The sequence below is a fragment of the Kogia breviceps genome, chromosome X (genome assembly GCF_026419965.1).
Source record: "Kogia breviceps isolate mKogBre1 chromosome X, mKogBre1 haplotype 1, whole genome shotgun sequence".
Classification (NCBI taxonomy): domain Eukaryota; kingdom Metazoa; phylum Chordata; class Mammalia; order Artiodactyla; family Physeteridae; genus Kogia; species Kogia breviceps.
The window spans coordinates 89331422-89348780 of NC_081330.1; the positions used below are offsets into that span (position 1 = coordinate 89331422).

General features: G+C 47.0%; 1 protein-coding gene across 2 annotated transcripts in view; it reads left to right on the forward strand.

Moving 5' to 3' along the window:
* Nucleotides 1-131: 131 nt before the first annotated feature.
* The window catches only part of SMC1A (structural maintenance of chromosomes 1A), a 33010-nt gene continuing 15782 nt past the window's right edge, over nt 132-17359 (forward strand). Inside the window, exons 1-15 of one of the 2 annotated variants that reach the window (XM_059049736.2) lie at nt 132-361; nt 5428-5616; nt 5735-5847; nt 6834-7037; nt 7131-7369; nt 8006-8264; nt 8358-8498; nt 10192-10274; nt 10428-10635; nt 12181-12366; nt 12460-12639; nt 12740-12886; nt 12986-13123; nt 14083-14199; nt 14306-14412. In XM_059049736.2, coding sequence (XP_058905719.1) covers nt 253-361; nt 5428-5616; nt 5735-5847; nt 6834-7037; nt 7131-7369; nt 8006-8264; nt 8358-8498; nt 10192-10274; nt 10428-10635; nt 12181-12366; nt 12460-12639; nt 12740-12886; nt 12986-13123; nt 14083-14199; nt 14306-14412 — 2420 coding nt within the window. In that variant the 5' untranslated portion in view covers nt 132-252. The remainder of the gene's footprint in view (nt 362-5427; nt 5617-5734; nt 5848-6833; nt 7038-7130; nt 7370-8005; nt 8265-8357; nt 8499-10191; nt 10275-10427; nt 10636-12180; nt 12367-12459; nt 12640-12739; nt 12887-12985; nt 13124-14082; nt 14200-14305; nt 14413-17359) is intronic. The other variant, XM_067023683.1, reaches the window with a different exon arrangement.

Below are 17359 nucleotides of genomic sequence, written 5' to 3' on the forward strand. Positions count from 1 at the left end.
ATGCGACAAGAAAGGGGGGTGGGGCCCAAACGCCTGTCGTAATCTCACGCCCTGGCAATGGATCGAGAAAACCTTTACGTCAGCGCGAAGGCTCCGCCCGCGCCGGAAGCCGAAAATCCCGTTAGGCCTGGACTTATTCTCGCGAGGCTTGCCGTCCGCCCGGCCTGCACTGCGGTGTTTCCCGCGCGGGCTATCCCAGTTCGCGGGCGTACGACGCGGCCTTTCTAACAAGCCGCTGGCGCTGCCACGGTCATGGGTTTCCTGAAGCTGATTGAGATCGAGAACTTTAAGTCGTACAAGGGTCGGCAGATTATCGGACCATTTCAGAGGTTCACCGCCATCATTGGACCCAATGGCTCTGGTGAGATAAACCCGGCTGCGGCCCTGCTTAATGTCCCAGCCTGGACCCCCCCATCCGGCAGCACAGTAGTACAACCCAGCCTGTGCAGCCTGAAACGTCGCGAACCCTAGCAGGTTCCTTGCCCTCCTGAGGGGTTCGACCTGGACCTGCTTTTCCCGCTCGGGTGCTCGGATGCGAACCTCTTCCCCAGGTGTCAGTTGCCCGCTCTTTGCGCGGCCCCCTTCCCGGCCCGAGTGGTACGGGCCGAAGTGTAGGTTACCCCGCCCACTGCCCCCTGCAGCCAAAAGTGGCTCGTCCGGAGCCGGCTGCCAGTCGCTGGCCACGCAGTTCCTCCCCGGAGCAGCTGCATCCGGCCTCCACGCATTGTTTGAACCCCCGGCACATGTGGAACCGCTCGTGGCCCTCTCGTAGCCTCCGGGCCAAACGGTATACTTCTGCTTCATCCCAGCGCCCCCTCCCGCCTCGCGTTGGTACACTCCAATTCCTTTTTTTTTTTTTTAAATTCTTCTCTGGAGGCGGCACTTTTGAATTACGGACTCCGTGCTCGCGTCTCCGGAGTGCTTGGGGTCTCGACTCCCCGGCCTCAACTGAGAGGTGGGGATGCCTCGAATTAGAGGCATGCCTTTCCTACCACTGAAACCGTCAAAAGTCAGAACTCATTCGCTCGTCAAATTTATTGAATACCTACTGCTTTATAAGGAGTTATTCAGTCAAGGTGTTGTGGAAACAGCGGAGAACAGAGTAAGCCATGCTTTCGGAGAACTTACATTCCAGAGGGGAAAGACGATAATAAAAGAGGAAATAAATTATTTTTCGGCTGTGATAAGTGCTGTGCAGGATTGATGTGATACAGTGATGTGATAGAGTGACTTGGATGGCTTTTTAGGAAGAGTGGTCATTAGTTAACAATACTGTATTGTATATTTTGTATGTTTTTAAATAGATCTTTAAAAAGTCAAAAGAAAAAAATTAACTGTGAGGTGATGGATGTTAACTAAACTTATTGTGGCAACCATTTTGCAATATATCCAAATACGGAATCATGTTGTACACCTGAAAGTAATACAGTGTTGTATGTCAGTTATATCTTGTTAAAACTGGGAGAAAATATAAAAAGAAAGAAAAAGGAAGGAAAGGAAGAAAGAAAGGGTAGTCAGATAAGGCCTCTGTTTCATATCTAAATTTCTCATCTCTAAATTATACACCATGGGGTCTTCCCATCTACGGACATTAGAGGTCCGTTTGGAATCCTGCTGTGTACCTTCACCTCAGAGGTGTTCTAGCTAAATCACTTTCTAGCTTGAGGGGCTGCCCTTGCTGAAGTAGCTGTAACTGATGACCTTACCTGGAGTCTTGCCTAGGTATGGCTCTCTATTAAGCAGGGTTTCTCAACAGCAGCAGTATTGACATTTCCAGTGAGATAATGCTTTGCTGTGGGGTCCGTCCTTGTAGGATGTTTAGTGCCATCCTTGGCTTTTACCCACTAGGATGTTTAGTGGCATTGTAAGGTGTAGGATGTTTAGTGGCATCCTTGGCTTTTACCCACTAGGTGACAGTAGCAACCCCCCCACCCCCTCCAGGTGTGACAATCAAAAATGTGTACAGACATTACCAGATGTCCCCAGGGAGGAGGGGCAAAATCACTCCACCCTCCCCCTGCCTCATTTGAGAACTGCAGGCCTAGATGGCTAATGCTTGGGGTTCCACTGCAGTTTCTTAGGTTTTTGGTGTGGTGGCCCCTGTGGAAAGAGCTGAGATGCACCTCTTGGCATTCAGTCTCCTCAACATGGGTAAATTTGTATACCCAGGTATTCCGAAAAGGCCCTTGGTCTGACTGGCCCTCCCTTACCCCGTTCTTTTTTTTTTTTTTTCCTGACAGGCAAGAAGTAGATTTATAGGATGCTTGTGAGGGATACAAGTGGGAAGGCGAGGGAGCTCTGCTCCAAGGATTAAGTTGAGCTTCATTTTTATAATCAAAGGAAAGTGGGGGAGGGGGAAGAGACCACCTTCTTCCTCATTCTTCGAGTAGATGTCAGGCTTACATCTGACCCCATTCTTCAGTGCCCAGCTCCACAAGGCAGTCTTTGATTCCCCTCAGTGAATTCCTCTCTGCCACACAGTAGACACTTGCTACATGTTAACGTTTATTCTGTTTTGTATCTTCATCACTGGTCTATGGAGTGCCCCAAAGAAGACATTCCTTGAAACATTATATCATTGTTCAGGTCATAATGCATGTTATAAAAATGTTTACAATGTTGAATGATTGCGAGTAGGGAGGCCTTTGGTTGTGAGATGTTCTTGCCATCCTTGGAGAGCATGGGAGAAGCCCAAAAGTTGGAAATGGGTGCCTAAAAGGCTGACTCCTGGTCTGCATGATGTGCTAGTCCTGCTGTGATGAGGGAGACTAAGCTAAGAGTCTAGACCTGGTTAGGATAGGATTGCCATTTATTGAGCATTCACTGTGTGGCAAGTACTTTATTTATTAGGACACTTTACATTTAAATTCTCACAATGACCCTAGGAGGGAGATACCATTATTTTTGTTTTATAAATGAGAAGACCCAGGCACAAAGAGTTGTGATCACTTGCACACTTGATTCTCAGAGCCAGGATCAGAACCTGTGCCTGTCATACCTGTGCTCCTGCCACTCCCACAGAAAACTATGTGCCAACCATTGTTTTCCTTTTTTTTCCTTTCTTTTCTTTTCTTTTTTTTTTTTTTTTTGTGTGTGTGTGTGTGTGTGTGGTGCGCAGGCCTCTCACTGTTGTGGCCTCTCCCGTTGCGGAGCACAGGCTCCGGACGCACAGGCCCAGCGGCCATGGCTCACGGGCCCAACTGCTCCACGGCATGTGGGATCCTCCCAGACTGGGGCACGAACCCATGTCCCCTGCATCGGCAGGCGGATTCTCAATCAGTGCACCACCAGGGAAGCCCCCAACCATTGTTTTAGATGCTTTACCCATAAGTCATGGTTTTTCAGATTTTCCAGGTGAGGGAAAGGAAGGTCAGCTAAGAAGTGGTGAAACTAAGATTAGAACCTGGTCTGTTGGACTAGAACCCAAGCTCTTAATCACTGTCTTGTACTGCCTCTGTGGAAGGACCTGGGCTCTCATTTTTATAGCTGGGTAGAAGGGTTTTAGAAATCAGGTCCTCAGTTCAAGGTCAGATAGCATGTTGGGGGGAATCTTGAGATAGAATTTATAAGAGATTAAACTATTCCCTACCCCCAACCCCCAGTCTAAATTTTTTTAATATATTTTTTTCTGAGTCTGAAATAGAGAAAGTAAAAACTGTGACTCCATTACTGAAAAGATAGTCACTCTTAATGTTAAAAATCTTATTTATTTATTTGAATAGTGAATATATGCACATGGTATAAAATTCAGAAAATCCCAAAGGATATACAGTAAAAAAGAAGATTCTCTCCCTTCCCTGACTTGTTACCTATTTTCTTTCCCAGAAATGACCACTGTTATACTGTTTATATTTTTATGCCTTTCCCTCTCCCCAAGTTTTTTTCTTTTTTTTTTTAAATTTGGCTGCATTGGGTCTTAGTTGTGGCATGCAGGATCTTTCGTTGCAGTGCGTAGGCTCTTCGTTGCGGTGAGTGGGCTTCTCTCTAGTTGTGGCACATGGGCTTATTAGTTGCAGTGCGTGGGCTCTCTAGTTGTGGCATGCGGGCTTAGTTGCCCTGCGACCTGTGGGATCTTAGTTCCCCTACCAGGGATTGAACTGGTGTCCCCTGCATTGCAAGATGGATTCTTAACCACTGGACCACCAGGGAAGTCCTCCCAAGTTTTGATTATGAAACTTTTCAAACTTACACCTGTGTTTTACTTAATCATTTGAAAGTAATTTGCAGACATAATGACGTTTCACCCCTAAAGGATTCAGCATTCATCTACTAAGATCACCATTCTCCTGGTTACCAGTATACCATTATCACACTTGAGGGAATTAATTTCCTCATGTCATCAGTTATCCAGTTTATATTCAAGCTTCCCACATTGCTCCGCAAAATGTCTTTTTGGGATTTTTTTTGGAACCAGAATCCAATCAAAGTTTGTGTGCTGCCTTTGCTTATGTCTCAGTAATCTCTGGATCCTGGAATGCTTCTCCCCAAAAGACATTGACTTTTTGAAAAGACCAGACCAGTTGTCTTGCAGAATATCCCACATTCTGTGTCTTAAGGTTTCTTCATGGTGTCATTTACCATGTTTCTCTAACTGCTGTATTTCCTATAAACTGGAAGGTAGGTCTAAAGGTTTGTTTAGATTCAGGTCAGATATTTTTGGTAAGATACTTCATAGGTGATGCTGTGTGCTTCATGTTGTATCACTATAGGAATATGCCTTTTTAAAAAAATTATGTTAAAATACACAACATAAAATTTACCATTTTAACTATTTTTGAGTGTACAGTTCAGTAGTGTTAAATATATTCACATTTTTGTGCAACCAATCTTCTGAACTTTTTCATCTTGCAAAACTGAGACTATACTCATCACATAACAACAGCTCTGCATTTTCCCCCTTCCCTCAGCCCCTGTGTGTTTTTTTGTTTTGTGTGGTTTTTTTTTAAACTTGGTTGAGATCAAACTATGTTGAGTTTTGTATCATGCTTGTTTCTCCTATTGTGGGTATTTCCCATGTCATCAAAGGTTGTAGAGGGACTTCCTGGCTAATACTCCACACTTCCAATGCAGGGGGCGTGGGTTCGATCCCTTGTTGGGGAACTAAGATCCCACATGCTGCGCGGCATGGCCAAAAAAAAAAAAAGTTGTACAACGATTTATTCTGTGAATATACCATTTCCTTAGATGGGGTTCTAGTTTTTGGCTGCTGTAAGTGGTAACTGCAGAGGAGCTGTTTTTCTAAGCCTTTGATCCAGGGCTTTGGTCAGGCCCAGCCTTTACAGGGGCAAAACAGTATTTTGTCCTCCTGTTAGTCTGTGCACTGAGTGATTAGGGAACATTTATGTTCTTGTCAATGTCTCTTTTATTCCTTTTCCTCTCCCCTTCTTCCTGACTTCCCCTCCTCTGCTTTGTCCTGTCCTCCCTTAGGTAAGTCAAATCTCATGGATGCCATCAGCTTTGTGTTGGGTGAGAAAACCAGCAACCTGCGGGTAAAGACCCTGAGGGACCTGATCCATGGAGCTCCTGTGGGCAAGCCAGCTGCCAACCGGGCCTTTGTCAGCATGGTCTACTCTGAGGAGGGTGCTGAGGACCGCACCTTTGCCCGTGTCATTGTTGGTGGGTGAGGCTGGCCAGAGGTTCTCCTTGGGTCCACGGGCATCGGGGGGTGGCTAGACTAGTTTGTTGGGGTAGGAGGGAGGCCTAACCCTCGGCTGACTCATGCATTGTCTTGTAGGGGGTTCTTCTGAGTACAAGATCAACAACAAAGTGGTCCAGCTACATGAGTACAGTGAGGAATTAGAGAAGTTGGGCATTCTTATCAAAGCTCGTAACTTCCTCGTCTTCCAGGTGGGCATTTTTAACAATTATTGGCTACCTGCTTTTTGTCCTATCCCCACTGGACCTGCTCCATCCCTGGCTTCATCATCTCTCCCCTGAACTAATGTAACAGCTTCATCACTGGGCTTCCCGACTCCAGTCTGGCCCCTTCCTGTTCATCCCCTAGGCCAGGATCATCTTATGGGAGCACAAATATGTTTCTTTCCCTCCTCTCCTTAAAACATTTCAGTGATTTCTCATTGCCTTCTGATGGCAGTTCTCAAATTGTAGTCTCCAGATCGGCATCCACTGGGGACATGTTAGAAATGAACATTCTCAGGCCCTACCCCAGACCTATAGGGGCAGAGACTATGGGGTGGGGCCCAGCAATTTGTGTTTTCCCAGGCTCTCCAGGTTATTATGATGCACACTAAAGTTTGAGAACCGTTGCCTTAGCATGAAATCCAACTCCTGTCATTCATGAAACACCACCCTTTGATTCTTGCTCACCTCACTAGCCTCATATGCCATTACTCTTCCCTTCTAGCCCTGCCCTCCAGCCTAATTAAGCCTTTTACAGTTCCCCAAATTCACCTGCTTTCTTTGGCCTGCAGGCCTTTGCAATATTAATTTTCCTCTACGTGGAATAATCTCGTCTCTCTTACTTTCTTGGTTAGTTTCTTCCCCATCTTCCAAACTCAGCTTAGATGTCACCTTTGGGAAACCTTCCTACATAGGTACCCCTACCAATCTCTTACCCTCAAGCTTCATTTAGTTCTTTTTCTGTGCTATTGCTGTCACTGCACGTAACACACGGTGTTGTCTCTGCTTCTATCTCTTCTGTTCCCCATGTACCTCAAAAGGCAGAGAATGTGTCCTCAAAGCTCAATGGTGAAATGTGGCACCCAGTGTGGGGAAGGGATCAGGGAACTTTTTCTGAATGATTGAGTGGGAGTGGGTAGCGGGAACTGGACTGGCTAGGGTCTAAGTGGGGAGAGTGTTTTGACCTTTACCAGGGCGCTGTGGAATCTATTGCCATGAAGAACCCCAAAGAGAGGACAGCTCTTTTTGAAGAGATCAGTCGCTCTGGGGAGCTGGCCCAGGAATATGACAAGCGAAAAAAGGAAATGGTGAAAGCTGAAGAGGACACGCAGTTTAATTACCATCGCAAAAAAAACATCGCAGCTGAACGCAAGGAGGCCAAACAAGAAAAAGAAGAGGTAGGTGGCTAGGTTGCCTCTGGGCTCTGAGAGGCCAGATTGAAGCCAGTGCCTTACTGATGCACCCCTGCCTCCACACCCCTATTTGCTTAGGCCGACCGCTACCAGCGCCTGAAGGATGAGGTGGTGCGAGCTCAGGTACAGTTGCAACTTTTCAAACTTTATCATAATGAAGTGGAAATTGAGAAGCTCAACAAAGAACTGGCCTCTAAGAACAAGGAGATCGAGAAGGACAAGAAGCGGATGGACAAGGTAGAGGATGAGCTGAAGGAGAAGAAGAAGGAGCTGGGCAAAATGATGCGGGAACAGCAGCAGATTGAGAAGGAGATCAAGTAAGTGGTAGGCCTGGGCATGTGACTTGTGGAAAGCCAAGAGGCTGTGCTGTTTCCTAGGGCCCCTCTGAGCCCAGAGCCCAGTGCCTGTACTAGTTTCTCTGTCTTCCCCTTGACTTGCTTTGGCTAAAATCAGGCACATTTGTTGACTTGCATTTTACACAAATAGAGTATTTAAGTACTCAGACTCCGGGTAGATAGGTACTTAGAAGAGGAGAACTTGAAAGGGGTGGTGGCTTTGCCAAGTGAGAGGAAGTGATGGGAAGCCACTCGTGGCTGGTAGTCTCTTCCTAGAAGAGGAAAACTGGAGCTTGAAGTTTAAAGGACAGAAATTTGAAAAGGGTAAGTCAGGTTACGTGAACACAGGTTACTCTTGGGAGTTGTTACTGAGGGGCCTGGCCTGGCTAAGGTTGAGGCAGGGGTGGTAGCTTTACCTTATAGAGTGGCTGGAATGCCAGGCCAAAGCCATCATTTCTAGGAAATAGCCCTTTTTGAGGATCTGTGGGACATCAGGCCCTTGTTCTTTTAGGCACTTCCCTGAGGCTTGGAGTTTAGGCCCCCTTTGGATTAAAAAGCCTTGGAACCCTCCCTTCTCCCACAGTGCTAACTGGTTTCCCCCCTCCCCTCTGGCAAAAGGGAGAAGGACTCAGAGCTGAACCAGAAGCGGCCTCAGTACATCAAAGCCAAGGAGAATACTTCCCACAAAATCAAGAAGCTGGAAGCAGCCAAGAAGTCCCTACAGAATGCTCAGAAGCATTACAAGAAGCGTAAAGGTGACATGGATGAGCTGGAAAAGGAGATGCTGTCAGTGGAGAAAGCCCGGCAGGAGTTTGAGGAACGGATGGAAGAGGAGAGTCAGAGTCAGGGCAGAGATTTGACCCTGGAGGAGAATCAGGTAAGCTCTTGTGGGGGTGGGGAGTAGAGAGATCACTGGGCTGACATGGACTGACTTGGTCATCCCTGTCCTCCTTCCCTGTCCCTGACACAGGTGAAGAAATACCACCGGTTGAAAGAAGAAGCCAGCAAGAGAGCAGCTACCCTGGCCCAGGAGCTAGAGAAGTTCAATCGAGACCAGAAGGCCGACCAGGACCGGCTGGATCTGGAAGAGCGGAAGAAAGTAGAGACAGAGGTGGGCATGCCGTACAAGATTAGGAATGATGGTCCAGAGAAAAGGAAGTAATGATAGTCTTAACAATAATGACAATAGCGAACATCTAACAAGCACTTACTGTGTGCTAGACACTGTTTTTTACATGTATGCAGTCATTTAATTCCTCATTTTCCAAATGAGGAAAGTACAGCACAGAGGTGAAGTAATTTGCCTAAGGTTATTAAGTGGCAGACCTGGGATGTGAACCTGGGCAGTCTAGCCCACACTTTTTTTTTTTTTTTTTTTTTGGCAGTACGCGGGCCTCACACTATTGTGGCCTCTCCCATTGTGGAGCACAGGCTCTGGACGTGCAGGCTCAGTGGCCATGGCTCACGGGCCCAGCCACTCTGCAGCATGTGGGATCTTCCTGGACCGGGGCACGAACCTGTGTCCCCTGTATTGGCAGGCGGACTCTCAACCACTGCACCACCAGGGAAACTTTTTTTTTTTTTTTTTTTGGCCGCACCTTGCGGCATGCGGGATCCTAGTTCTCCGACCAGTGAGTGATCAAATCTGCGCCTCCTTCAGTGGAAGCACAGAGTCCTAACCACTGGACCTTCAGGGAAGTCCCTAAAGCCCACGCTTTCAAGTATATTTCACTTACTGTTTTCCTAATAACAATAATAGTAAAATAATAAGAATGATAGAAAGTTATTATAGTACCCCAAGAGCCTACAATGTTCCAGATATTATGCTAAGTACTTTTAAATATTTAAAAGAAAGGGCTTCCCTGGTGGTACAGTGGTTGAGAATCTGCCTGCCGAGGCAGGGGACACGGGTTCATGACCCGTTCCAGGAGGATCCCACATGCCGCGGAGCGGCTGGGCCCATGAGCCATGGCCGCTGAGCCTGCGCGTCCGGAGCCTGTGCTCCGCAACGGGAGAGGCCACAACAGTGAGAGGCCCGTGTACCGCAAAAAAAAAAAAAATTTGAAAGAAGGTGTTAGGCATTAGTATTAACAACTAATGTATGTTAAGCACTTAATGGATATCCTATGAAGTGGAGGTTACCTGCATTTTACAGATGAGAAAACAGGTGCAGAAAGGCCCAGAAAACTTTACTTTGTTTTGGTTCGAGCCTCTCTTGATTGGTGAGGAAGTTAGCCCAGGCTGGGTAAAACACCTATGAGAGGGTTTCATAGGGCCCAGGGTGACCCCATCAGTTAGCAGAGCCACATTGAATGCCATCTGTGTGTCTGCTTTTTTTTTTTTTTTTTTAAGATTTAATTTGATTTATTTTTGGCTGCTATGGGTCTTCTTTGCTGCATACGGGCTTTCTCTTTTTGTGGCTAGCGGGAGCTACTCTTTGTTGTGGTGTGCCGGCTTCTCCTTGTGATGGCTTCTCTTGTTGTGGAGCACGAGCACTACGGTGCTCGGGCTTCAGTAGTTGTGGCGCACGGGCTTAGCTGCTCTGCGGCATGTGGGATCTTCCTGAACCAGGGCTCGAACCCGTGTCCCCTGCATTGGTAGGCAGATTCCTATCCACTGCACCACCAGGGAAGTCCCTGTGTGTCTGCTTTATAATGGGCCTCCTGCACTAGTGACCCGTTGTCTGTGACTTTTGGGCTCTTGGATGAGCAGGCACATGGTGGGGGGAGCTGAGCCAGGGCCCCATGGTCTTGGAGTTAACTTACTCAGCCTATGGTGATGTAGTGTATTTGTCTTTCTCCCAGGCCAAGATCAAGCAAAAGCTGAGGGAGATTGAGGAGAATCAGAAGCGGATTGAGAAACTGGAGGAATACATCACAACTAGCAAGTATGTGGCCTTGTAACCTTCCCTCTTACTTCCAGGCCTGTTCTTGTAACCCTTCCTGTCCTGCCCCTCTCCAGGCAGGACCCACAGAGTCCCTCTCGGACAGGAATATTTTCTGGCCAGCCAGGGTAACCCTTGTGTTTCCTTACTTTGTAGGCAGTCCCTCGAGGAGCAGAAGAAGCTAGAGGGGGAGCTGACAGAGGAGGTGGAGATGGCCAAGCGGCGGATTGATGAGATCAATAAGGAGCTGAACCAGGTGATGGAGCAGCTGGGGGATGCACGCATTGACCGCCAGGAGAGCAGCCGCCAACAGCGAAAGGCAGAAATTATGGAAAGCATCAAGCGCCTGTACCCTGGCTCTGTGGTAAGAGTGGAGAGGGAACTCATTTCCTGAGCACTTACTTTCACACTCACTGTCAGATAATTTTCATAGCAGCCCTGTGAGGACAGGATTGCTAATCCCATTTTTACAGCTAGGGAAACTGAAGGTCAGAGAGGTTAAATGACTTGCTCAAAACAGCATAGCTTATAAGTATAAGAACTGCAATTCAGGGACTTCCCTGGTGGGGCAGTGGTTAAGAATCCGCCTGCCCGTGCAGGGGACACAGGTTCGATCCCTGGTCTGGGAAGATCCCACATGCCTCAGAGCAACTAAGCCCGTGTGCCACAACTATTGAGCCTGCGCTCTAGAGCCCGCTTGCCACAACTCCTGAAGCCCGCGTCCTTAGAGCCTGTGCTCTGCAACAAAAGCCACTGCAGTGAGAACCCTGCGCGCCACAACAAAGAGTAGCCCCTGCTCACCGCAGCTAGAGAAAGCCTGCGTGCAGCAACGAAGACCCAACACAGCCAAAATAAATAAATAAATAAAATTTTAAAAAAGAAAAAAACCTGCAGTTCAGACCCAACTTGTTCTGATTCTTAACCTTGTGTTCTTTTCATCACACCAGTTGTATCTTTCTGAAAGTTTTGTCTTGCTTGTGTCCACTCCTCTGTGGGAGGTGGGGAAACTGAAGAGGGCTTTGGGAAGGGAAGGGGCCACAGGGCAGGAATTAGCTCCCAGGAAGTAGCTCTGTGCAGGCTTCACAGTATGAGCTTCTTTGGCATGTAACAACCAGCTCATTCACTAGGCTTTATCAGATCTCTTGGCCTCTTAAACCAAATCCTGAGTCCCCAGATTCCCTGAATATTATTCCTCTATTGCTGTAATTCCATCCCTGGGTTCAACTTAATTGGGTTCTACAACTATTTCCTGATCTTTCCTATAGACACTGCTGGGGAGTTGATAAGAAGGAGTTAGGCTCAGTTACTGCCCTTAAAGACCTTACCCTTTATCTGATAGTTCTTAGGGAACCATGGTTGATTTGGGGGGCATGGGGGAAGTGAACTGAACAAAGAGATTTACTTTGCTGGGTGTTTGTGAGAATTTGGTATAATGCATATAGGGTCTCTGGCATAATGCCTGGGGTGGCAGTGGTCTGTGAAATGGTAAAAGTGAGGTTTAGAAAGATGATTTTTTTCTTTTTTTTTTTTGGTGGTACACGGGCCTCTCCTGTTGCGGAGCACAGGCTCCGGACGTGCAGGCTCAGCGGCCATGGCTCACAGGCCCAGCCACTCCGCGGCATGTGGGATCTTCCCGGACCGGGGCACGAACTCACGTCCCCTGCATCAGCAGGCGGATTCTCAACCACTGCGCCACCAGGGAAGCCCTAGAAAGATGATTTTTGGATTCAGACATGACTGTCTGAAGTTGTTGCTTTGGGGCCAGAGTAGGTTTTTCTTCATAGCGTGGGGGCTATGTTCCTGATAGAAATTCTGACCTGCTCCCACCCCTTTCCAAGCTGGGAATTGGGGTTCCCAAGCCAGCTCCCAAAAGCCTCATGCTTCACTTTTCTCTTCTGACTTTCCCTAGTACGGCCGCCTCATTGACCTCTGCCAGCCCACACAAAAGAAGTATCAGATTGCAGTAACCAAGGTTTTGGGTAAGAACATGGATGCCATTATCGTGGACTCAGAGAAGACAGGCCGGGACTGTATTCAGTATATCAAGGAGCAGCGTGGGGAGCCTGAGACCTTCTTGCCTCTTGATTACCTGGAGGTGAAGCTGGTGGTGATGGGGTCACAGCAGTGTGAGAGGGCTGCTCCTCCTAGCCCTCCGTGTTCTGCCACTTAACTGAGCTTCTTCTCACAGGTGAAACCTACAGATGAGAAACTCCGGGAGCTGAAGGGGGCCAAGCTGGTGATTGATGTTATTCGCTATGAGCCACCTCACATCAAAAAGGCCCTGCAGTACGCTTGTGGCAATGCCCTTGTCTGTGACAATGTGGAGGATGCCCGCCGCATTGCCTTTGGAGGCCACCAGCGCCACAAGGTATGGATTCCCGTGCCCAAATTGGAGCTGGACAGGCTTAGTACTGGCGATTCCTCTGTTTAGCTTCTCCCCTCTCCTCTCTTCTCCCTGCTGTATGTAGACAGTGGCACTGGATGGGACCCTGTTCCAGAAGTCAGGGGTGATCTCTGGCGGGGCTAGTGATCTGAAGGCCAAGGCCCGGCGCTGGGATGAGAAAGCAGTAGACAAGTTGAAAGAGAAGAAAGAGCGGTTGACAGAAGAGCTGAAGGTAAGCCATAGGCAGGGCTGTCCCTAGGAATGGGGGTCCCCAGCCCAGGCCAGCCGGCCACCTTCTTATCACCTAGCCCCTCTCTCTTGTCCACTTTAGGAGCAGATGAAGGCAAAGCGGAAAGAGGCAGAACTACGTCAGGTGCAGTCTCAGGCTCATGGACTGCAGATGCGGCTCAAGTACTCACAGAGTGACCTAGAACAGACTAAGACACGACATCTGGCCCTGAATCTGCAGGTGGGCCCTGGCCTTCAGCCCTGTTTGCCAAAGGCCATCCTCACATTCCTGGCCTAGGTTTTTCTGGGGGTAGGGAACTTGTCCCACTTCCTTTGGGGAACTGCTTTGGGGAACCAGACATAGCAGAGTCAGACAAGCAGGGGTTCAGATCTTGGCTCTGTATGACATTAGGCAAGTTACTAAACCTCTGTGTTGTATCTGTTCAAATCTTTTGCTCATTTTTGTATTGCTTTGTTTTTTGAAAAATATATTCCAGAAACAATATCTTTGTCAAACATATGTATTGCAGATACTCAAAAAACAAAACAGGAAAAAAACAAAGTAAACCTCTCAGTGTCAATTTTTTCATCTTAATCTGTAAAGTGGGAGTTAGAATTATAGGGTCCTTACAAAGATTGAATGAGTTAATATACGTGAAGTATTTAGACTGATTCCTCATAGCCAGTGAATGTTCAGTAAATGTTAGGTGCTATTAACATAACTAATTCATTCAACAAATATTTGAGTTTCTTCTGAGTTTTCAAAGTGAGCTACAGATATTTAAGTCTCTGTGGATGGGGGTACTTTTATAGATATATTAATGTGTTTGATTATGGGTGCTTCCCCAGCTCACCCTGGAGGTGTTATGTAATATGTAGTATATGTATCATTTTTCTAAAATCAAAAAGTTCCAAAACATATGTGGCCCCAGGGGTAATTGATGAGGGAGTGTGGACCTGTAAGTAATGATGTTTACTGTGTGCCCAGCCTTTTGGATTGAAGCTGGCTGACTGGAGGCCAGGGAGGAAGCCATGTGATGGTCCAAGTGAGAGAAGATGCAGACTTGACAGCAGTGCTAAGTCAGGTTCTCTCAGCATGTGGCGAGTTACCTTTTTGTCCATGGGGCCAGTATACTTAGGGTGGCTCTTTCTCTCCAAGGATTCTGGTCTCTTTTGTCCTCTCAACCCCATTTCTTTCAGGAAAAGTCCAAGCTGGAGAGTGAGCTAGCCAACTTTGGGCCTCGAATCAATGATATCAAGAGGATCATCCAGAGTCGAGAGAGGGAAATGAAAGACTTGAAGGAGAAGATGAATCAGGTTGGTAGAGGATGAGCCATGCCAGCATGTGCATCAGGGCAGGACTGAGGCTGGAAGCAGCACTCTGACCCAGAGGGCCTTTTCTCTCCCTTGCTTCTCCCCTCAGGTAGAGGATGAGGTATTTGAAGAGTTTTGTCGGGAGATTGGTGTGCGCAACATCCGGGAGTTTGAGGAAGAGAAGGTGAAGCGGCAGAATGAAATCGCCAAGAAGCGGTAGGTGGAAGTATGGTTAAAAGGGGAGACTGGGGTGCCCTTGAGCCCCTAGCCTGACATCTGGGAAGTCAAATGCCATCATAAGGCAGGGAGCAGCTTTTACAATGATGCGCATTTATGGTAGGTCAGCCTTAAAGAACAGGGACATCAGGGAAGCATGTGGCACAGTATAGGGATTAAGAGTACCAGCTTTAAACGTGGTTTACCTGGGTTAAAATCCCAGCTCCATGGTTCATTTATCTTGGGCAGTGACTTGACCTCTCTAAGCCCCAGTTTCCTTATGCGTCAGGTGGGATAACTGTGATACCTATCTCATAGAATTGTTGGGGTGGATCAGAGGTTGGGCTTAATCCTTATAAAGTATTTAGCATGATACTTTGCACCTAGTAAGAGCAATAGATATTAGCTTTTTTTTTTTTTGGTCGAGCCATGTGGCTTGCAGGATCTCAGTTTCCCAACCAGGGATTGAACTTGGGCCATGGCAGTGAAAGCACTGAATCCTAACCACTAGACCACCAGGGAACTCCCAGTAGATCTTAGCTTTTATTATTGTCATTGTCCTGATGGGTGATGTGGGAGAGGAGGACCAAAGTTCTAGGTTGGAAGAATAGTAAGAACAAAGCAAGTTTCTCCTTTCTTTCCCACTTTAGTTTATTCATTTGTTCAACAAACCTTGTTTGAATACCTACTTGTGCCAAGTTGTCGTGTGCTAGGTATTGGAGAGGGTGGGGAGATGAGGGTAAGATAGATGAACGCGACACAGTCTCTCTGAAGGAGGTCACCCCCTGGACCCAGGGCTTTAGTCAGCAGTTCGTCTAGCCCATCACCGATACAGTAACTGTTCATTGCTCTCCTACCCCCAAGTCAGGCTCAAGGGATATAGAATTGAATCAGAGACTGTCCCTGTCCTCAGGGAGTTATGGAATAATGAGGGAGACAGACAAGTAGATCAGCAGTTTCAGAATGATGCTGTACTTGAGGTAGATAGAAAATACAGAGGAAAATGTTCAAAGAGCTGCAAATCAACAAAAGGAAAGATAAAAACCTAGAGACCCAGTAGAATAATGGAGAGAGGATGTAGTTAACATTTCATGGAAAGAGAAGCTCAAATGGCTAATAACTGTGAATTGATGTTCCATCTCATTCCTAATTAGAGAAATTAAAACAATGTAGCAGTATCTGGTGAAAATAAGCCTACACGAGCCCAATGACTTAGCAAAGCCACTCCTGAGTCTATATCCCAGAGAGAGTTTTGGCCACAGGGTGACAAACAGACACATTCAAAGTTGTTCATCTTGGCATAATTTGTAATAGTGGGACATTGGTGGCAATGTAGACGGCCATCACTGCAGAGAAGTATAAGTTAAATGTGATGACTATACAGACTATGGAATACTGTGTAGCAGTTCAGATAAGAACTAGATTTACAGGCAGTAACAGGATAAATTTATAACACTGTACATGTGTATAAATTTAAAAACAAAACAACAGGGCTTCCCTGGTGGCGCAGTGGTTGAGAGTCCGCCTGCCGATGCAGGGGACGCGGGTTCGTGCCCCGGTCCGGGATGATCCCACATGCCGTGGAGTGGCTAGGCCTGTGAGCCATGGCCGCTGAGCCTGCGCGTCCGGAGCCTGTGCTCTGCAACGGGAGAGGCCACAACAGTGAGAGAGGCCCACGTACCGCAAACAAAACAAAACAACATTTTACAAGGATATGCATTTTTAAGGTTATATATGTACGTATGTATGTGTGTGTATATATGTCACTTTGGTGTACATGCTCACTGTAGGGAAGATAATAGGAGTAGAAATCAGATTGAACCAAAGGAGACAAGGGAAAGGTCTTGTACAGACAGCGATCATAAGTGTTTTATGGACTATGGGGTATGATTACACCAAAAAGGGAGGAAGCCAGCAAAGTGTAATAGAAACTAAGAACCTGCTCACAATCGTCAGGAAAGGTTTTACAGACCAAGGAGTCATGAACTGGAGACCTGTAGAGTGAGTAGGATTTAGCCAACCAGGCAGTAGACAGAAGAAGGGTTCCAAGCAGTGAGAACAGCATGCTCAGAGGTGTGAGAGAGCATACCTTGTTCTGCAAACTAAGTATTGAATGTCTGGAGCAGAAAAATGGGGTCAGGAGAAAGGCGGAGGTGTTGGAGAGGTCAGCAGGGGCCAGATCACAGAAAGCTTTGTGAGTCATGCTTAGGAGATTGAACTTAAAATTGCATAGCTCAAAATTATAGAGTTAATTACATTCCATTTGGATTATAGTGACTAATAGGTTTAAGCTGCTAGCATGACATCTGGCAGCATCTGTCACACCATACTGGGGGGGGTGGAGGGACAGTTGGAAGTTAGACCTGCTTGTCCTGCTAGTATCTGCATATGCTGCTTACATACTCGAGTTTCTATAGAGATGGGGAGGAGGGAACTAGCAGGAATCTGTTTTCTCCATTTTTTTTTTTTTAACTACCCAAGCTCTGCCCCTTTAGAGATTCTGGAATGTTGGGGCAGAGGTGTATGCGGGGTTTTGGGGGTAGTTGGAAAGAGTCAAAGCCCATGAACTGAATATGAACTGAATACAGCCAGTATACCTGGAGATGGTGATGATAACTAAAATTTGTTGAGTACTTACTGTGTACCAGGCATGGTTCTAAGGACTTTATACATATTAACTCCCAATAACTCTGAGGTAAGTACTATTATTATTTCCATGTTTCCGGTGAAGAAACAGGCATAGAGAGTATGACTAACTTGTCTGAGATTCATTACTAGTAAATGGCAGAGTTGGAATACCAGTCCCCTTATCCCACCACATTATATTGCAAGGATGCCATAGGAGAAGAAACCCAGGTTTTGGTGTTTACACCTGGGATCTAATCTCACTTTGCCAGCTCTGTGGCCTTGGGCAAGGTCTTTTACCTCTTGGCCCAAGTTTCCTCAT